Genomic DNA, 22,339 nt, shown 5'->3' with positions numbered 1-22,339 from the left:
ATACTTCTGTCCATCTCATAATTATTATGGTATAAACTCTGCTCCTCGCGGCGGGCAAGTGGCGACGGCGTGCGGGCGACGTGGTGCAATAAAACGCCGGTATTCAAAAATTTACTCAAGTAAAAGTACGAAATAATAGGCATCAAAATGTATCAAAAAGTACTAAAAGCAAGTGAGCTTAAAATCTCCAAAGTAACAATAACTAAAGTTTTCAAATAAATGTAGTGGAGTAGAGTAGAAGTAGAAGTATTGGAAATTGGAAATACTCAAGTAAAGTACAAATACCTCAAAAGTGTACATAAGTATACAGTACTTTCGTATATCTACGTATACTCAGGGGCGGCCTTAGGAATCTGGAGGCACGTTTCAAGACCAAATATGAGGCCCCCATATACCTATGACATCATTATTTTGTTGATACAGCCGTATTGATACTTAAATAGTTTGACTGTTCAATATCACACACAGCCATTACTCTCGACGTGGGGCGTGGTCAGCGAGCTATGGGGTGAGCTGTGTTTCCGAGAAGCTCCGCTCCAATACTAGACATTTACTAAATTAAAAGTTAATAACGTGACTTTTTTCTGCTCAACACTCGCCTTAAATGACGGACAGAAAGCACTCGAAGAGTCAATATCACCTTCGAAACAGAACAAGAGAGAACACCAACGTGGAAGAGGTTTCAACCGACGCTGTTGTCAACGTCCACATACTAATGGAGGTGCTAACTAGGCCTAACACCGAGAGCGGCGCAGCTAACAATCCATCTACGGCTGATTTGATGAAAGCGATAGCCGCTCTGCAAAAGTCTGTGGACACTAAGCTTACCACCATTTCATCTACTATGGACTCCATGCAAGCCATTACTCGCAACAACACCACCTCTCCTCATCCTGTCGTCCCTTCACAAATTAAAGTGTCTCCCCTTTACCTCCCAATGCTGCACATTTTACCAGGTTATTAACATAAAATAGGTGTAACTTAACATTGTGGGAGAGAGCAAGGCAGTGAGTGAGCGAGATAGAGAGAGAGAGGGCCAAGAGTGGCGGGGGTTGACTGACTGACGCCTGACGTTCAGTTGAAGCTTGGAGGCCCCCCTGGGGGTGGAGGCCTGTTTCAATTGAAACTGGTGAAACATAGGCAGCTAAGGCCTCCTATGCGTATACTTACACCACTGGATAATACAAATATTGTATTTTTTATTTTTTCATATTTTTTGCTGTCTTTGTTGCTAGAAAAGATGAGACTCGTACAGCAAAGCTTTACGTTTCAACTTTATGTTTATTGTGTCTCAGGAATCGATGCACTGCAAACAGCCCCCCCTGGTGGTAAGAATAAACCTGTACGTGTGCAGCCCCCCCCCCCCCCACATGGTAAGAATAAACCTGTACGTGTGCCAAACATGATTCACAAACAGAATAAACCTGTACGTGTGCAAAACATGATTCACAAACAATCACACACGGTAAGAAAGAAAGACCAACCATCTTAACCAGTTAAGATCCATTTTATATGTTGTATAGTGCAACAGTGTCGCACAAAAACAGCCTATATCTCTCTACGAGCTGCACAAAAAAGCTTGCGCTGTTGGGGAAAAAAATGAGTTTGGCGATACAAACACACTCAATCCGTCTGTCTCCTAGTAGGTGAACAAAAACAAACGTACCCCACATTGGACTTTGTAGTGCGTTTAGTATTCTCTTTTCATTGGGTTGCTTAATTATAGCTTTGCATCCTGCTTTATTTTGCCGCTTTGCTAAAAAGTGTTTTTTTCAGAAAGCTTAGAATAAACCCCTGCACAGTCACCATATCACATCTGGCTTTACATAAACATTCATAGCTTGTAAACCCACATCCTAAAAAAGAAACCCATGACTCGGTACCCCCCCGCGCACGCACGCACGCACACACACACACACACACACACACACACACACACACACACACACACACACACACACACACACACACACACACACACACACACACACACAAAGGAGTGAAACTGTTAAAAAAAACCTACTGGAATCAATGACAGAAGCACAAACCTACCCTATGCCAGGACACCCTGTTGTTGTATTTTGGTCTCATCACTTCTTTCTTTTTATACAAAACAAAACAGGCTAAAAAGAAGGCTTAGGTGTAAAAGAGAGAACAACAAAACAAACCCTCGCACAACGCGTTGGACACTCGTTGTCCTACATTCTTGTATATTTATATTAACACCAAACAACTTTTTCACATCCTAAAAAAAAACATGAATCCTTTGTTTGGCCACCCCCCCCCACAAACAACCCCCCAAAACAACAAACAAATACAAATAAAAAGAAAAGAAAGCATATTAAAAAGTGACCATTGCAGGAAGGAACGGCGTCAGCTCCGTATCAGCCGCCGCGGGGCGGGGCGGGGCGGAGGAGGAGGAGGCGGCGGTTCACTTCACTTCTTCTGGCCGGAAAAGTGCTTGTTGAGGATGCCCGTGGCCGTCTCCAGGGCGGCGTCGGCGGCCACGGGGATGTGCGGCGCCACGCCGGCGCCCTCCCAGGCGGGACCCGCCCCCGCCGTGTCGCAGCGCACCGTGGGGATGCTGAGGTACACGCCGGTCTCGCCCACCTGGAAGTGTAGGCAAGTATAGGGTTATGAACAGTTCAAGTGTGTGTGTGTGTGTGTGTGTGTGTGTGTGTGTGTGTGTGTGTGTGTGTGCCCGACCCGACATGGGCCCGAAATGGGCCAGGATAAAATGTATGCTAATCAGTAGGATTGCATTTTTTTATAATAATAAAAATAATAGTTCCGTTCTGTCTGTTTGTGTATTTATCTATTATGAAGATGGTGCTGACTGGCGTAACTTCACTTTTACTCTGTGTAGAGTTCTCAAATTCTGCCCAAACCCGACTTTGGCCTGACACGACCCAAAGTTTTAGGGCCGGGCAGACCTCAAATCTATGCTAATTAGTCTAGCCGGGCCGGGCCCAGGCCTGATCAGTTAGGGCCCAGTTGGGGCCGGGCCCATTGAGAACTCAACTGGGGGCCCCCCTGTCCCGGGGACCTCCCCACACGGAGTTGCACCACTCAGTTCACACGGGTGTGATTTATGTCTTTCCATTGTCTCACTACATGTACCTGGAAGGTCTGGGGGGGGTGGGAGCTCCCGGCGGTGGTCTCTCCGATGATCATGGCGCGGCCGAGCTTCTTCATGATGTAGACGAACTCCTCGGCGGCGCCGGAGGTCGCTCCGCTGGTCAGGATGAGGAGGCTCTTTGTGGCGCCGTACCGCGCACCTTTACGGAGGGAGGAGAGAAAGGAGAACGAGGAAACAGGGGTGCAAGGAGTAGGGGAAGAGAGAGGATGGAAAGTAGAGGAAGGAGAGAATGATGAAAGAGACGCAATGAGTAAAATAGAAAGTGCAATTATCTGGGAAATTGCAAGAGTGATTGTACTGACGCGAGTCGCGAGGAATCCACGCACCGGGAGCTGGATTCCGTCTTACCGTTTATATTATATATTGTGATTTAATGCTTCCATCACAGTGACAACAACACAGTGTGTGAAGCATGGGCAAAAGCTGTGGTGCAAACGTTAACAAAAGGCATGCAGGTTCACGTTGCTGGCAAACAAAACTCTCGGGCCGAGAAAAATAGTGTGTTGCCTATTATAGCAACCACACTAATGAGTTAGTGGGCAGTCAGGGCAGGCATACTTATAGCAACCACACTAATGAGTTAGAGGGCAGTCAGGGCAGGCATACTTATAGCAACCACACTAATGAGTTAGAGGGCAGTCAGGGCAGGCATACTTATAGCAACATCACTAATGAGTTAGTGGGCAGTCAGGGCAGGCATACTTATAGCAACATCACTAATGAGTTAGAGGGCAGTCAGGGCAGGCATACTTATAGCAACCACACTAAGGAGTTAGGAGGGCAGTCAGGGCAGGCATACTTATAGCAACCACACTAATGAGTTAGAGGGCAGTCAGGGCAGGCATACTTATAGCAACCACACTAATGAGTTAGAGGGCAGTCAGGGCAGGCATACTTATAGCAACATCACTAATGAGTTAGTGGGCAGTCAGGGCAGGCATACTTATAGCAACATCACTAATGAGTTAGAGGGCAGTCAGGGCAGGCATACTTATAGCAACCACACTAAGGAGTTAGGAGGGCAGTCAGGGCAGGTATACTTATAGCAACCACACTAATGAGTTAGTGGGCAGTCAGGGCAGGTATACTTATAGCAACATCACTAATGAGTTAGGAGGGCAGTCAGGGCAGGTATACTTATAGCAACCACACTAATGAGTTAGTGGGCAGTCAGGGCAGGCATACTTATAGCAACCACACTAAGGAGTTAGGAGGGCAGTCAGGGCAGGTATACTTATAGCAACCACACTAATGAGTTAGGAGGGCAGTCAGGGCAGGTATACTTATAGCAACATCACTAATGAGTTAGAGGGCAGTCAGGGCAGGCATACTTATAGCAACCACACTAAGGAGTTAGGAGGGCAGTCAGGGCAGGTATACTTATAGCAACCACACTAATGAGTTAGTGGGCAGTCAGGGCAGGTATACTTATAGCAACATCACTAATGAGTTAGGAGGGCAGTCAGGGCAGGTATACTTATAGCAACCACACTAATGAGTTAGGAGGGCAGTCAGGGCAGGTATACTTATAGCAACCACACTAATGAGTTAGGAGGGCAGTCAGGGCAGGTATACTTATAGCAACCACACTAATGAGTTAGTGGGCAGTCAGGGCAGGTATACTTATAGCAACCACACTAATGAGTTAGTGGGCAGTCAGGGCAGGTATACTTATAGCAACCACACTAATGAGTTAGGAGGGCAGTCAGGGCAGGTATACTTATAGCAACCACACTAATGAGTTAGAGGGCAGTCAGGGCAGGTATACTTATAGCAACCACACTAATGAGTTAGGAGGGCAGTCAGGGCAGGTATACTTATAGCAACCACACTAATGAGTTAGAGGGCAGTCAGGGCAGGCATACTTATAGCAACATCACTAATGAGTTAGGAGGGCAGTTAGGGCAGGTATAAGCTTGTAGATCAGTGATTCTCAACCTTCTAGCCCCGCCAGGCCTTACCCATTTTTTGGCGACTATCTTAGTTTTAAGGGTAACTGTTGTATAATCGCAATATTACACTCGAGGGTGTGCGTCACTTCTGCGCTGCTTACATAACTTGCCTTGGGCTCTTTCTTGCAGCAATGCAGGCGTGCCATCAATGACAGTAACGCACACCCTCTTGTGTAATATTGCTTAATTGATCTGCTCCGTTTACCAGTGAGTTCGTCGATGGTCCAGAGCTCCGTGGTGGTGTCAGAAGGTCTGTCGTACAGCTTGTCCAGCAGGATCTTCCTGTCGGCGTCGAAGAAGTAGGAGCAGAACCCAGCGATGGCCGTGGTGGGACCGCCAACGTTGTTCCTGCAAGGCATACCATCACAGTCGGTTATGTTATGTCCCAAACTCTTTCCGTTACCAGCTAATTGCCAGGAGGCCGACTTTTGTAAAACACATTTTTTGCGATTACACAGTATCTCTATAGTCATGTGCTCAAGTCGGATCTGTCCGATATTTCATATTCCATCCTAATTGGCTAACATTGGCTTTCAAAGTTTGCAGGACTGGCCCGGTTTGAACAAAAAGCCTCAAATCATGAACGCAGCGTGCAATTTACGTGAAATCTTTCACGCACGTTCCTACTAGGCTGAGGAATATATCCCATCCTTTACACATTGGCCTATTATAGCGCCACCAGGAGGCCACAACCTGACCTGCCCTGGTAGAGACCTGTGCCCCGAGGGGCACTTTTTCTAGTTATTCTCGAATCGATTTGATTGATTTAGTTTGCATCAGTTCTGCTTCACCCTGGCCGTTTATTTGGCAATAAATTGCTGTGCATCACCCTGCACTTATTACATTCTAAGAATGACCTACCGGTTCTGAATTGCCTTTCCGAGTTGACTTTGATTTCAACTCTTTATTTTTGGTGTTGGTGTTTTATTGCTATTAATTCTTATCTTTTGCTTATCTTAGTTACTGAAAGTAGTTATTTTGTCCTCTCCAATGGCCCTCACGTGCATGTTCTTAGAAAAGCACTATACACGCACGCACGCACGCACGCACGCACGCACGCACGCACGCACGCACGCACGCACGCAACCTTTTCAGGTCACGCCTAAGAGACATTAAAAAGTGGTGAAGTGGTACAACCGGGGAACCCCCGCAAGATCACAGGCTGAGCACCACTGTACCTGAGGTCGATGATCATCCCGTCGGTGTTGACCACCTTGTTCCAGACGTGTTCCACGATGATCTGGGCGATGGCCTTGACCTCCTCGAAGTCTCCGAACATGTCGAAGCGCAGGTAGCCGATGTTGTGCTCCAACAGGTCGGTGTGGAAGGACACCTTGATCAGCTCGATGAACATCTCGGGAGAATAGTCCTGTGGCAACGGAAGAGTTTATGTCACTTCTTTAGCTCTACGGTTTGGTTAAGTATATATGTGGCCAAAGTATCAAGTGAAACCATTTCTGCTTTATGTTAAGAAGTAAAATAGCACATGATCTATATACTTTATAAATGTTTTTACACACATTTCACATAATTACGTGTTTTTGAGGGGTGCCTATATATACACAGGTTGAATGTTTGTCTTTAGTTCAATGTTTGTTTAATAAACGCCATTGACAATGAAGGGAAAACGTATGTAATTTTGTAACTCATTACGTCATATTGTCTCTTTATTGTTAATGGCGTTTAATGTTTGTGTTGGCACCGTTTGTTTCACATCACCATTACATCACCTAATCAACATGAGTTAGACTTTAATATATTAGCGCCCATCACTTCACATGGGTGTGCTTTTTTATACAATGTCTGCGTTTGTCAGATTGATTGATTGATTGAAAATTGTAACAGTTTGTAGAATATGGGTACAGTTCAATGAAAGTACAGATCAATGCAAAATCTGCTGTGAGGGTAAAACCAGACAAAGCAAAGGTCCCTGCACACTGGACATGTCCCTGCACACTGGACATGTCCCTGCACACTGGACATGTCCCTGCACACTGGACATGGTCCCTGCACACTGGACATGGTCCCTGCACACTGGACATGGTCCCTGCACACTGGACATGTCCCTGCACACTGGACATGGTCCCTGCACACTGGACATGTCCCTGCACACTGGACATGGTCCCTGCACACTGGACATGTCCCTGCACACTGGACATGTCCCTGCACACTGGACATGTCCCTGCACACTGGACATGTCCCTGCACACTGGACATGTCCCTGCACACTGGACATGTCCCTGCACACTGGACATGTCGGATGTTTAGCTGTGTTTTTCCGTCGGTTTTCCAAAAAACATGTCCAGTGTGCAACCACCTTAAGACTTGTTTACATATAAAAGGGTCAACGTCCTCCATTTTCAATTCATCAGAACAATACAAATATACACTTATATGCAAAAAAAACACAGTTATTTTTGTTCTTTAGTTTTGATATGCAAAACAATTCATCATGGATGTATATAATCCAGTAATGCAGTCATAAATTTGTTCTTTTCTTACTTGAATTAATAAAGTTTTGTTAGCTCTATTGATGTGTTTTGATATTTTATTCTGTAAAACAAATAGGGTAGGCAATTATAAGCTTTTAGCTTCAGCCTACACCTTTGCGGGCCACTCAAGTGTCTTGTATAATGTATTATGTATTGTTATACATGCTTGAAGTGAAAACATTGTCTTGAGATATCAGGGGATTGAACATGTAAAATGCCCCAGGCGAGGAGGGGATCTAAATAGACTATTGCTACAACGTGAATCCTTTTGGATTTACACTTTGAATACAATGTCCCCAAAGGGAATGAACGAGGACTTCCCCATCAGCCATTTTCTATAATTTCTTTATTGTACACTGTATATATTCAAATTGTTGCCTAAGTAATAATACCTGATTATGTGAATCACTATCCTAGATTCTATAATAATCATGATGTCCTTTTGCTTATTCCACGGCTGTGGATTTGAGAAATGTGTAACACTATATTTAATGATATTTCATGAATTGATCTAATGACCATGTTGTGTTGGTTCCACCCACACTAGTAACGTGACCCATGGGTGTCTACTAAGTGGGTGGATCACTGACATCTTGAGTTTGACCAGATGAAGAGCCTTGGCTCGAAACGTCGTCAATAAACTTATCCTTCGGAGCATATGAGTGTGCGGCTTCCTCTCTTTTCCTATAAAACATGTTGTCTTACCATGGGTGGCAGAGCCGGGGTGTTACTGGTGGTCTTCAGACTCTTGTCTCCAGACAGAGTGTTCAGGTCTCCAGACAGCTTGGCCTCCAGGCCGGCCTTGGTGTTGACCAGGCCGTACTCGCCGCCGGCCAGCAGTCCCTTCAGTTTGTCGGCCACGTCGGCACCGACCGCCTCGAAGGCGTAGTTCTCGGCGACCAGCGCGGCGGACCCCTCCACGATGGCGTCGACCTGGGCGCGCAGCGCGAGAATCTCCAGGGCGGTGGCTAGCGCATCCTCGGCGGCGACTTCGACGTCTGGGCTGACGCCGACGACCTCCCAGGTGGAGCCCGTGACGGGGTTGACGGACTTGGCGGTGGGGATGGTGACGTAGAAGTCGGTGTCGGTCACGCGGATCTTGTCGACCTTCAGGGAGCCCCCGGCCGTCTTCTCTCCGACGAGGGTGGCCCTCTTGAGGGTCTGCAGGCAGTAGGCCACGTCCTCGGCCACGCCGGTGGTGTGCTGGCTTGTGAGGATGACCAGGGGCTTGGTGCTGCCGTACCTGTGGGCGCCGAGCAGGTCGGACATGGTGAAACAATTTACAATTTAGGCATTTAGCAGACGCTCTTAATCCAGAGCGATTTACATTAGGCAGGAACAAAAGCATGGGAATACATCACATATATAAAATGCATTTATCATGAAACATGCGTAAGCTAAGAACGTAACTAGAACATATCTATATAATGACACTATACATATTAACTATACATATATACTATACTATGCTATACATATGTAGGCTACTATGATGTGCTATGACTATATACAATGCAATTATTGTGCTGTCTACATGACATGCTATAAGTCTGTTTCAAATGCTATCTAAGTCTAAAAAGTGCTATCTAAGGGGGTAGGATAAGTGCTATGGGCCACGCATAATCTTAGTGTCACCTATAATGCTGTCATGTATGGGGTTTGTATTGAAAAAATGTCATGCCATGGAGCACGGTTTTTACTGGGCTATTGTTTGCACTGTTGTTAACAAAATATGGAACTCCAGAAGTGCCGCATGGTGATTCACCAGGAGGCCATCTCAGGAGTGATGGTCTCCTGAGATAAAGACTGAACTGAAAAGACTGAGATCTCTGGACTCGAGACAAACAAACTAAAACCATGGCACTTATATAAAAACAATATAAGCACTTTTGTATTGAAATGCCTCATTTGATTTGTATTGTACGTAATTTCCATGTGAATGCATAAATTATTTATAAAAAGTGAACAGACGCACGCACGCACGCACGCACGCACGCAGTCACACAGTCACCCACATACAGTGGTTCTCAACCTTGCCGCAACCCCCCAGCGTTGATTTTGTCAAATAAAACTATGACAAAAAATGTTCGTCGGCTACTTTTTTTCACTGACGAAAACGAAATGGAAACGAAATGAAAACTACCAGTAAGCTACGATGCCTAACATTTTGTCAACAAATAAAAACTAGACTAAAACGTTAGGAAGGGACTAGTGGACAAGAGATCCAGTGTAAGTAACAGACAAGTAATTTTACACTTGGTTGCATGCTGACAATAGCAGATCTACGACGCGTTGTGAGCTTGTAGATCGGCGATTTTCAGCAAGTGTAAAATCAGTCATTATGACGGCATTAAGGCCCGCCAAAATACATTTTAGTCGACTAAATCAACTGTACGCCGTTGGTGTGGACAACGAGGGGCTTAATTTTAACCCTGCAAGACCCGGATATATTTCTACTTGCAAAAAAGAGATTTCAACCGTACTACTACTTTGTACTACTGGGACTTTGTGAGGAAATTATATAAAAAAAGGTTTTTGCAAATTTTATGCACATTTATAATAATTATTCAAATAATAATACATTCATCATTTACATTTGGGGGATAATATATATATATATTACAGGCATTTTACTTACTTTTTTCAGGGTTAAAGGTCAAAGGTTAAGGTTAAAAATTGTTAAAAATTAATTGTTAAAAATTAATTGTTAAAAATTAATTGTTAAAAATTAATTGTTAAAAATTAATTGTTAAAAATTAATTGTTAAAAATTGTTAATTTCTTTTTAAAAAATTGAGATTTTTAAGTTGTGTGAATGCCTCTGTGCATTTATATGCAAATATCATGACCAATGGCATTGCAAGACTAAACAATGAACATCAATGATGATGTTTAGGTGGAAAAAATAACAAATTAATTAATACATTAATTAAAATATAAATGGTAATGGTAATAAATGTAATGTTGCAGCGGTGGGCCTTGCAGGGTTTAATTGGCGCATAATTAATCCGTACCTCTGTCCGAGCAGGCCGAGCATGGAGAACAGCTCGGTGGTCGTGTCCGAGGGGCGGTCGTACCAGAGTGTAGAGTAGGAGAGTAGCGACACGCTTTGATCTCGCCGCAAAGCGGGTGCCTATGGGCTATAGTTCCAAACATTGCTCCTATGGCTGGAACTATCCCATTGAGATAGAATGAGCACTTCCGCATTCCATTGTTACAATGGGAGTCAACGCTAGTGTCGCCACTCTCTTACTAGATTACTCTGGGTCGTACGTACCTCTGTCCGAGCAGGTCGGTCATGGTGAACCATAATGGTCGTGTCCGAGGGGCGGTCGTACGTACCTCTGTCCGAGCAGCTCGGTCATGGTGAACAGCTCCGTGGTCGTGTCCGAGGGGCGGTCGTAGACGGTGTCGATGTGGATGGCGGGCTCGGCCTCGGTGAAGTACGACACGATGTAGGGCAGGCCCGAGATGTCCCCGCTGGCGGTGTGGCGCAGGTCAAAGATCAGCGCGGAGGAGGGCTGCAGCTTGCTCCACACCAGCTCCAGGAGCATGGGCCCGATCTTCTCGGCAACCTGCGCGCCCAGGATGTGGTCGATGCGCAGGTAGCCCACGTTGCCCTCCAGCACGTCCAGCTTGATGGAGTGCTGGAGCACGGCGATGAGCTGCTCGGCGGGCAGCTCGGGGACCTGGGGAGGGGCGGCGGCGGCGATGTAGCCCGGCTCGTGGGAGACCTTGAGGCGCGGGTCGTTGATGGTGCTCTGGACCCCCGAGGTGAGCACGCTGGCCAGGGTCTCCGGGTCGGGGATGCTGAGGATCTCTGTGTTGCTGGAGGCCGCGTCGATGGCGCCCTGCATGCCCACCAGCTTCTCCGGGGAGCAGTAGTTGTCCAGGAGGATCGTGGCCATGTCTATGATGAGGCTGGGAGGGAAGGTGGCGCGGACCACCAGCACGTTGCTCAGGAGGAGCAGAGACACCGCCAGAAGGACTGCTTTAGCCATTTTCCTTTTCTCTCTCGTTTCAGAGAGACTTCAGAGAAACAAGAACCTCCGTCCGTCCACGCTGAGGTCCTTTGACAAATGGGACTGTTTCCTGACTGCAGGGTTTCTGTTAACGCTCACCTAAGAGGCTTTGCCCCCCACAATAAACCCCTAATCGCATTATCCCCTGCAGTGCTTCTGTAAGACAATAACAAGCTAGGGTCGCACCACGTTGCCCAATAAACCATCCCTAAATACACCTGGCAAGAGACTTACGGTAAATATTAGAATCTATCCTGTGCCATTTATGGTAACATGTGTAACAGACAGGGTTATCTCTAACGAAGGGATTGTGGCTGGTATAGAAATAGTTACCCTACTTCACTCAGCCACTGTCTAGGGCTATTTTCTGAGCACCTTCCATGTGTGTTTGCATCTTTATAGAGGCTCAGACAGTGGTTTGTATGTTACCTGTATGCATACAGAAAGTTGAATAGTTGCATCTCTGTGGTTCTTGTTGAAAAGGGCCCGGGAGATTAATGAGTCTAAACTAAGTGAACTTGTTGTATGACTGTATGACACATACTGTAGGTATTTGTGTAGGATATAATTTGTGGACTGTGGTTGTATTGCCTTTCATGCACGTGCACAGAATGCAAACATAACCTCTCTAATGACACGACGAAAGGATGTCTCACAACAGTATAATTGAGAGAAAAGTACTGCCGTAGCAGACAAGCGCTGAGGAAGGCCATACAGGCCAATACAGGCCATACAGGCCATACAGACAAGCGCTGAGGAAGGCCATACAGGCCGAAACGCGTACGTTTTCATTCTCAGAGGTAAATAAAATCATGTAAAAGGACATACAATGAGTGCTGGCATTTTCTTTACCTCAACACCTCAACAGTATAATTCATCATCAATCATCTTGCATATAAATCCCACGCCGATGCAATGGGGGGTTTTTTTTCTTCGGTTTTTGTTTTATGAAAAGGAATTAACCTATTGAGACCTGGAACGCATCCATGTCACGTTAGCGTTTAACCACATTAACCATTAACCCATTTTGGGGCGGGAACCCGTTTTGGTGTTTTAAACATTGTTATAATTTAGCTATTGAAAAATAGCAGATCTACAAGCTCATAGCGCGCCACCGAGTGGCGCGCTATGAACTTGTAGGTCTGCTATTTTTGAAAAATCGTTAAAATGTGCCTCAAATCTTTCCGAAAATTGTCATGATTTAGAAATCTTTTTTTTTTTTTAATTTCGACGTCAGGCCTGAATGGGTTAATCTAACATCATCACAGTTTCTAGGTGGAAGTTCATTCCGCAGTGAGAAAGCTTGCCGTCTTAGCAATTTTTTGCATACCCCAACATTTGTTGCACAGGCTTATTCCATCTGGTATGCTAAGTCTAAGTCAGCACTTTATTCTCACAGGCTTAGAACAACAATCTGCTGCTCTGTCCTCCCACTTGTGGGAGCATTTTGATTGACCTCAAGCCCTGTTTTTGCACGCTGATCTGGCACTGGGCATTCAGTGGATCACACACCAGTTATAAGGGCCTGACGTCGACATTTAAAAAATGTCTTCTAAATCGTGACAGTTTTCTGGAAAAACCCTGATGTTTCTATATCAGTGGTGCTCAATATTTCATGTCAAGGACCCCAGAAAAAAGTATTATGTAATTGGCCGCCGACCCCCATCTGAAAACATGTTGTTCCAGGGACCGACCCCCAGAAGCAAAGATTTTAGTTAAAAACGGTCACTCTGTAACAACTATATATATTCAAAGATTTGAGGCACATTTTCACGATTTTCCAAAAATAGCAAATCTACAAGCTCGTAGCGCTATGAGCTTGTAGATCTGCTATTTTTCAATAGCTAAAGTATAACATAATGCTCAAAACACCAAAAGGGGTTCCCGTCCTGAATGGGTGAACCACTTTCTTCTATTCTTATTCAAACTAACCTATAAGTTACAACTTGACTTTAACCAACCATGCACTAACAATCTGCTATTCTGTGGGCGACTGTTTCTCCCTAGAATAGGCATGCTTGCTCGGTGTTCAATCAAAAGTAGTGAAATCGAGGTTTCTGCAAGCTCACAAGATAGACTTTTCGGAACATCTTTTGAACATTTCTTGAAAGTCTTTGTCTATAATAATGTGCCTGACATAAAGACGAAATTAGGGTCAAGTTGTTAATGGTGCATTTATATAGCCTTACACTCTATGTAAAGCGCCTTTATCCAAGGTGCTTTACATAGTGTGCATTACATTCACCCATTCACACACACATTCATACACCGATGGCAGCGGAATCCATGCAAGGCAGTGAAGGCACCAACCTGCACATCAGGAGCAATTCGGGGTTCAGTGTCTTGCTCAAGGACACGTTGACACTACTTCTGGGGGAGCCCGGGTTCGAACTGGCAACCTTGCGGCCGGTTACCGTCCGGCCACTCTACCCCTGATCCACCGCCTTTCCCTCAACTTCCCTGTTCAATAATGTGCTGCTCAACATAGAATAAGAAACATGTCTTATCACGAGCAAGCAGACTTATTTGTCTATTAAAGTAACGAACATCCATTGTTGTTAATATTGTTAAATACAAGTAAGACGCGCGAACGCGGGAAGCGAACGCAGCCCGTATATTGCAATAACAACAATTAGAATAAATTACGTACTTTAAGGGTATATTTTTAGTTTTTAAGATTTTTTTTAAGTTAATTTTTTTTTTAAGTTTTTTTATTTTTAAGTTTTTTTTTTAAGTTAGGTTTTTTTTGTAAGTTTTTTCTTTTTAAGTTTTCTTTTTAAAGATTTTTTTAAGATTTTTTTTAAAGTTTTTCCTTTTTTTTAAGTTAAGTTTTATTTAAGTAAAGTTTTTTTTAATTAAGTTGTTTGTGTGTGTGTGTGTGTGTGTGTGTGTGTGTGTGTGTGTGTGTGTGTGTGTGTGTGTGCGTGCGTGCGTGCGTGCGTGCATGTGTTTTTGTGTGTGATACAGCTGCGCCCTCTGGTGGTGGGCGGGTGGTGTTACAGCGTGACACACACACAGACACACAGACAGACAGACAGACATGATCTGCTGGGTCTCATAGTAAATGCTCACTGCGTTCGCAATCACTGCGTTCGCAATCACTGCGTTCGCAATAACAAAACAATATCATGAACAATTTAGTTTATTTGTGTGTGGTTTAAATATTTTATTACTTATATTACTTTATTGGGAAATAACTGAGGAGAGATCTTTGCCTGCAGCAGCAAGTAGAGGAAGTTAACAGACAATAGGTTTCTTTGCAACTGGCTCCCTCTAGTGGCTGTTTTCAGTGCTTAACAATTGCACAGGGATATTCCCTAAGTGCATTTGAAGAGTAAAGTCTAAAGAAAAACAACAAGACCACATACTTACATAAGATAAGCCTACCTATAAGTGACACATACGTATACACATGTATTTAAACATTAAAAAGATTAAATCCAAAAACACCAAAGTACATTTAGTTCTAAACCTAAACTGGTTCTGTAGTCACGTTAAAAATGGGTCAACAAACACGTACAATACATTGTCGGATTATGCATTTGGTATTAGTAATACATGTGATGTCAACAGGAATTACACAAAGTTAAAAACAACACACTGATGTCATCATATTTCAAAATAAAAGGCATCTCATATCATCACAGTTTTTCATCTTTTCTTTTGGGATGTGCTTAGTGTTAGGGCTTCCCTATAAGTGCAAATAGAGGAGTTTTAAGGTGCCCAAATGAATACAAAGTGCATCAATATATATATATAAAAAAATGAAATGATCTAGTATTAGAATCATTCAGGTTTGACTATTTATTTTTCTTGGATCACATGGATTATGGATCACATTTAATATGATCCATAATAATAATAATAAACCGATGTTTTCTTGGTTTCTGCTCTATCTCCCCATATCGTGTTTGAAAAGGTTAGAGTGTTCTGTTTCATAACGTCATATTTCAACAAGTCCAGTCTTGCAAAAGTGTTCACGAGCCAGTCGTGGACAGTAAGGAAATACGTGTACTTGAGTACTGCATAGTACTCAACTAGTCGACTAGTAAATCCACTAGTCGACCTTGTTGGTACTAGTTGACTAGTCACCAATATACACCATTTTTAAATGTACTTATTATTATTTTTTTAAATGACAACTAGTCGACTAGTAAAAATCACTAGAAGTGAAAGCCCTAGTACTGCATTTAAGTAAATGTACCCGAGACTGAGTACTGATTATTGTTTTGCAATATACGTATATAGTAAAGGGTTCCAGGGGGTCCCCAGCACAATCAGTCTAACCACTTTAACCCTACAGATGGGCTACTTGAAAAGAGCCAACTTACAACTGCCCCGTGGGAGGTTAGGTTTAGGGTGAGGGTTTGAGATAGGTTGTAGTTGTAGGACTATGACTGGTCTAACCAATGACTAGTCTAAACCAAAAACTGTCTAAACTAAGTACTGCACCCCACATTGATATGCGCTGTGATCTTGTTGATCTGTTATTTTCAACAACAAAAAAAATCTAGGAAAGATTTTTTGGGACACATTTTTAAATCTTGTATTTCAGATCAGGGTCCAATAGGCTTAACTATTGTGAAAGCAATATATAGGCTATAGTTGAAATGTCCGGGTTTTTCTGACTTCTTCCTTTGTTGTTGGTTAACACAGAGAGATAGGACAGTGCATATAGAGTCAGGACAGACAGACAGACAGACAGACAGACAGACAGACAGACAGACAGCCAGACAGACAGACAGACAGACAGACAGACAGACAGACAGACAGACAGACAGACAGACAGACAGACAGACAGACAGACAGGGAACCCCGATATAGTTGTTATGCAAGAAGTATACTGTAATTAAACAAAGGGTAAAGTAATCACGTTGAAGGTAGATTAAAAACTAGGGATGCACGATTATATCGGAATCGGCCATATCGGCCATAAAAATGCCATATCGGTATCGGAATGAGTCTCAAAATAATACAGATTATTGAATCGGTTTTCACCAGCAAAAAAATAAATACAATTAAAAATATAATCTACAGTAGTCATTCAGTTGTGAAAACAGACACTTGGAAAAGTATTATGCTATTTATTGATTGATTGAATACTTTATTAACAGGCTTTGGGCCAAGCCCTATTAGGGCCTATAGGCTTGTTTCCATTATGGTCCTCTGTATAATATCGGAATCGGTCAGAATCGGTATCGGCAGATATGAACCCTGCAAATAATCGGAGATCCGATATCGGTCATAATTTAATTATCGTGCACCCCTATTAAAAACAGAACAACACCGACTAGCCTACTTCCCGTGGCCTCTCTTCGCCCGCCTCGACGATATGACCTTCTGGGCCACCGTCAGCGCGTCGCTCGCCTGGCAGATGATGTGCGGCTCCACGCCCGACACGCTCCACACCTTCCCCGTGGCGGCGCTCAGCACCGCCAGGTTGGGGACGGAGACGTACAGGATGCTGTCCCCGATCTGGTAGGTCCCGCTGGACAGCGAGCCGCCCATGGTGGGCTCGCCGACCACGGTGGCGCGGCCCAGGTCCTTCAAGGCGCGCACGAACACCTCGGCCGCGGAGCCCGTCATGTGGGATGTGAGGATGAAGACGTCCCGGGACGAGCCGTAGCGCTGGCCCAGGACCCGTGGCGCCGTCAGCACCTCCGTCACGGCGTTGGTGGAGCGGTTGAAGACCGAGTAGAGGTGCTTGGGCGGAGGCTCGCCGTCAAAGAAGTAGGTGCACAGCAGAGGGATGGCCGTGGTGTAGATGCCCGTGTTGTACCTGGTTGGTGTCAAAAGAGACCTTTTTAGAGCAGTGGTTCACGTCAAGGACCCCCAAATTGACACTAAATTAGCCCCGCGGACGCCCCTTTTGAAGAGATATGCCAGGGACCCCCTCATACGAGAAGATTTGTACGGCTCTAGCAGCAATTCTCAACCCGTTTAATTTCAAGGACCCCCAGTTTCAAAGCAAACAAAGAGGGTAGGAGCCACACCAAGGGTAGGGAGGTACTGACCACGGGAGATAAACTTAAAAATGGAAAGGAGAGGTCGCACAACTCGTAGTCCTGATGCCAAAAACACGTTTTATTTACCAACGTTCGACAAACGAGTTGCCTTCTTCAGGACCCCCAGTTTGACATGCATTAGTCTACGTATACCCCCATTTAATGTCATTTCTATCTCTGGGACCCCCAATTTATATTGTAAAATCAAACCAAACTATCATTTAGCTGGAACTCCCTCAAGGACCCCAGGGGGTCCCTGGACCCCACTTTGGGAACCACTATGTAACAATCGGCCTTTTACACTGAAAGGATAATTATTGCTAAAGGAAAAAACAACGGGATCGTCGGGTTAACTCTGTGGTATTTTATATAGAAGCCACAAAAGGATGTTGAGCAGAACGAATGGCAAGCAATATACACACAGTTTACATTGGAAACAACCGGAATCAACAATCAATAATCACCACTCAACCCCCCTCCCCACCCAAATGAGTCCCAGTCCCAGCCAAACATAAACAATAAACAAAGTTCATACAGCGCTAGCGGCACGCTACCACTCGCCCACAGTATACTGAATAGCACTCGCGTCGTTCCTCTTCTCACCGTGCACGCGCCCTATAGAGTCTTTAAAAAGCGTCGTTCCTCTTCTCACCGTGCACGCGCCCTATAGAGTCTGTTAAAGCGTCGTTCCTCTTCTCACCGTGCACGCGCCCTATAGAGTCTGTTAAAGCGTCGTTCCTCTTCTCACCGTGCACGCGCCCTATAGAGTCTGTTAAAGCGTCGTTCCTCTTCTCACCGTGCACGCGCCCTATAGAGTCTGTTAAAGCGTCGTTCCTCTTCTCACCGTGCACGCGCCCTATAGAGTCTGTTAAAGCGTCGTTCCTCTTCTCACCGTGCACGCGCCCTATAGAGTCTGTTAAAGCGTCGTTCCTCTTCTCACCGTGCACGCGCCCTATAGAGTCTGTTAAAGCGTCGTTCCTCTTCTCACCGTGCACGCGCCCTATAGAGTCTGTTAAAGCGTCGTTCCTCTTCTCACCGTGCACGCGCCCTATAGTCTTTAAAAAGCGTCGTTCCTCTTCTCACCGTGCACGCGCCCTATAGAGTCTGTTAAAGCGTCGTTCCTCTTCTCACCGTGCACGCGCCCTATAGAGTCTGTTAAAGCGTCGTTCCTCTTCTCACCGTGCACGCGCCCTATAGAGTCTGTTAAAGCGTCGTTCCTCTTCTCACCGTGCACGCCACGCGCCCTATAGAGTCTGTTAAAGTTCCTCATAATCCGCACCGAATGAAAACATTTGTCACAACTGTTTAAGAGCATCTATACCATTACGTAAAAGAGGCCACAGTTTGATCTAGTGTACTGGAAGTGATATTAAAACTCTTTCAGAGCTCTCCGGTTAGGCCATCTGATGACAACCGACCTTGGGGCGAAGGCCCAGACAATCATGTCTGCTGTGGAGCAAATTCATTACTTAATTCGTGAAATAACAGGCTCGTATTTCTTTATTCATATTATTTTGCTGTTCATGTATCTATCATCATACACGGAAATACTACGGTGTGATCAATACATATGCCGTGAGTACAGTAGGCTCCATGGGACCACTGTCTATTGCCTTATAATTTGACTTCAGAATAATTGAATACCATGTCATGTTTTGGGCTACTTCTAATCTCTGTGTATTAACTCATAACCGGACTCTCTAAACTGAACTGCACACTGTGTGAAAAGAGGAGTTAACGGGCAATTATGGGCACTATATTTGCCCGTGAACCTGAAATTTAGCAGGCATATACGGAAATATACAGGTGTGATGGTACAATTCGGGAGTTTACCGGAGTTTGTTGGAAATTTTAACGGGAGTTTCCTGTAATATATACACACCCGTATTCCATGCTTTTTTGCGCAGTGTCATACATACCGCATGTCGACGACGAGTGTGTCAGTGTTGACGATCTTGTTCCAGACCAGCTTGACGAGCTGCGGGCCGATGGTCTTCACCACCTCCACGTCGGCCATCATGTCGAAGCGCAGGTAGCCCACGTTGCCCGGCATCACCTCCACCTTGAACAGCGCGTCGATGATGTACCCCGCCTCCTCGGCCGACGGCATCTTGGGAACGATGTCCAGCGTCTCGGGCTCCACGTCGCAGTAGAAGATGTGCAGGCGGTGGTCGCCGGACGTCTCCTGGAGGTCGGCCGTGAGCTGCGACGCCAGCGACTCGAAGTCGACCACCGAGCGGTACGCGCCGTCCGTCCATTTACGCAGCACCGCCTTGCTGACCCTGGCGGCCACGTCGGGGATGGCGTAGTGGGTTTCCAGGATCGCCATGGCTCCCTCGATCAGCACCATGACGCCTCGGTGGAAACGGATGACCTCGCGGACGTGCTCCACGGCCTCCTCGGCGAGCACGATGGCGTCGGGGACCACGCCGCCTCCCAGCCAGCATTCCGCGTTGTTGTCGATGAAGTTGATGAACGGGACGGTGATGGCGATGTCCGTGCCCTCGATCTGGAAGGACTTGGAGTGCATCAGGGTGCCGGAGGTGATCTCCCCGATGACGGTGCCGCGATGCAGCGACTGCATGAGGTAGGCGAACTCCTCTCCGACGCCCGCGGTGTAATAGCTGGTCAGCACGTAGACGCCACGCTTGGAGCCGTAGACGGGTCCCGTGAGCCCAGGTAGGGTGTTGTACTCCCTCGTTGTGTTCTGAGTTCGGTCGTATATGGTGAAGAAATGGCGTTTCTGCGAGGCATCGCTGAGATAGGAAAGGATCAGCCCTAGGGAGGCGGACGACCCGGCGGTGTTGTAGCGCAGGTCGATGAGAAGGTTTTCGGTATCTTTCAGAGGCTCCCAGACCCTTTTAGCCATGAGCTGTCCTAGTTTGGCCACCATGGACGACTCTATAAACTCATCGAAGCGGAGATAACCGGTATTTCCCGGGAGGATCTGCACTTTGAACACTCTATCAACCAACGCCTCTAGTGACGCCGAATCGTCTACGACCTTCCCAGGGTCCGAGTCCCCCGTGAGGGCGATGTCGTCGTCCGTGTGCTTGATGATCAGGCGAGGGTCTTCCGAGACCAGCTGGAGCTCCTGGTTGAGTTTGGTCGCCAGGTCCTCCTCGGAGATGATGGAGAAGAAGTCCGTGGACTCCAGGTGGTGCAGGAGCGTCTGCACTCGGTCGGTGAAGGCGTAGAACCTCCTGATGATGTCCGAGATGTTCCGCACGGCCTTGGGGATGGCGCTCCTCATGGCCAGCAGGGCCTTCGCGCTGACGACGGCCTCCTTGGCGAGGACGGTCACCGAGGGCGCAACGCCGCTCACCTCCCAGCTCTGGCCCGTGATGGGGTTGATGGACCTGGCCACGGGAACCGTGATGTAGAACCCAGAGTCCCCGATCTTGATCTTCTGCACTCTCACCGACCCGCCGGCCGACCGCTCGCCCACGACGATGGCCCTGTTCAGGTGCTTCAGCGTGTACGCCACGGCCTCGGCCGCGCCCACCGTGCGCTTGCTGGTCAAAATGATCACGTCCTTCGCCTTCCCGTACCGTTCGCCCGCTATGGAGGCCATGGTCCACAGCTCCCGGGTGGCGTTGGAGGGCCTGTCGAAGACGGTGTCGATGTGAACGAGAGGCTCGGGGTCCGAGAAGTAGGAGACGATGAACGGGACCCCGGAGAGCTCTCCCGCCGTGCTGTACCTCAGGTCGAAGATCAGGGAGGACGTGCGGGCCACCTTGTTCCACACGTTGTCCCTCAGCAGGGGGCCCAGCTTGGCCATGGTCTCCTCGCCCACGATGCGGTCGATCCTCAGGTAGCCCACGTTGCCCTCCAGGACGTCCAGCTTCACCGAGTTCCTCACCAGCCGTATCAGCTGCTCGGTGGGCAGCGAGGGCAGCGCCGGCGGCATCACGGCCACGAAGTTGGGCTCGTAGGACACCGTCAGCCGCGGGTCGTTCAGGGCGCCCTGCACGCCGACCGTGAGCACCGACGCCAGCGTCTTCTTGTCGGAGATCTGGAGGATCTCGCCGCTGCTGATGGCCTGCTGGATGGCCTCCTGCATGCCCAGCAGGTTCTCGGGGAGGCAGTAGTTGTCGAGCAGGATCTTGGCCATGTCGAGGACCAGCGCGGGCTGGAACGGCGGCGAGCTGCTGCCGGAGGAGGACGAGCCGAGGCAGAGAAGAAGCGCCACCAAAAGTGTCATCGTCGGCGGCGGCGAGAGCCGAAACCCCGCCATTCTGAGAAGCTGCACGTGAACACGAGAGAGGAGCTGACGTTGTCTCTTTGGTCCTCTCACTGACTCTCTCTGTCTCCTGTTTGGCAGCTGCTGCTCTTCTACTGTGCAGAAAGCAATCGCAGCATTTGTTTGGAGAGGAAAAGAAAATTCACTATCACTGGGTGTGTGTGTGTGTTTTTTTTTTTGGACCCACATCATCATCGACATAAGAGGCTTTTGTCCCCAATAAACCTTTAATCGCATTATATGTGGCGCATCAGCTGGCAGACAATAGCAGACCAAAAAGAAAAAAGAAAAAGCAGATAATTTGGAAATGCAGCGAGAGGTCGAGCCACACGTGTCGTACACATCTGGGTTTCTATTCCGTGCCACGGTTTGTTATGTATTTGACACTGTTGTTGTTGTTAGATCTCGGCATTGTACCCTCTTGTAAACAAGTGTAATGCTTTATGGTGTCGTCCACTCACAGTTAACAGTTTTTGTATTGAGTTGTG

At 46.6% G+C, this 22,339-nt stretch overlaps 2 protein-coding genes across 2 annotated transcripts in view; one reads left to right on the top strand and one right to left on the bottom strand.

Moving 5' to 3' along the window:
* Positions 1–1,377, top strand: part of vps35l (VPS35 endosomal protein sorting factor like) — a gene marked incomplete at its 3' end in the record, with an annotated part of 249,115 nt that extends 247,738 nt beyond the window's left edge. Inside the window, exon 26 of the mRNA XM_079491895.1 lies at positions 1,346–1,377. Coding sequence (XP_079348021.1) covers positions 1,346–1,377 — 32 coding nt within the window. The remainder of the gene's footprint in view (positions 1–1,345) is intronic.
* A 992-nt stretch (positions 1,378–2,369) lies between these two features.
* irbpl (interphotoreceptor retinoid-binding protein like) lies at positions 2,370–21,845 on the bottom strand (the record flags this gene model as incomplete). The annotated part of the gene is made up of 8 exons (XM_079491894.1): positions 2,370–2,610; positions 3,121–3,278; positions 5,297–5,439; positions 6,270–6,460; positions 8,288–8,825; positions 10,924–11,610; positions 16,903–17,382; positions 19,528–21,845. 8 exons carry the CDS (start codon positions 21,843–21,845, stop codon positions 2,437–2,439), a joined length of 4,689 nt encoding a protein of 1,562 aa, XP_079348020.1. The 3' UTR covers positions 2,370–2,436.
* Positions 21,846–22,339: the final 494 nt, after the last annotated feature.

Source organism: Electrona antarctica, assembly GCF_951216825.1.
Source record: "Electrona antarctica genome assembly, chromosome: 22".
NCBI classification, from domain to species: domain Eukaryota; kingdom Metazoa; phylum Chordata; class Actinopteri; order Myctophiformes; family Myctophidae; genus Electrona; species Electrona antarctica.
Note: the sequence above shows the minus strand (reverse complement) of the source record. Positions and strands in the feature narration are given on the sequence as shown.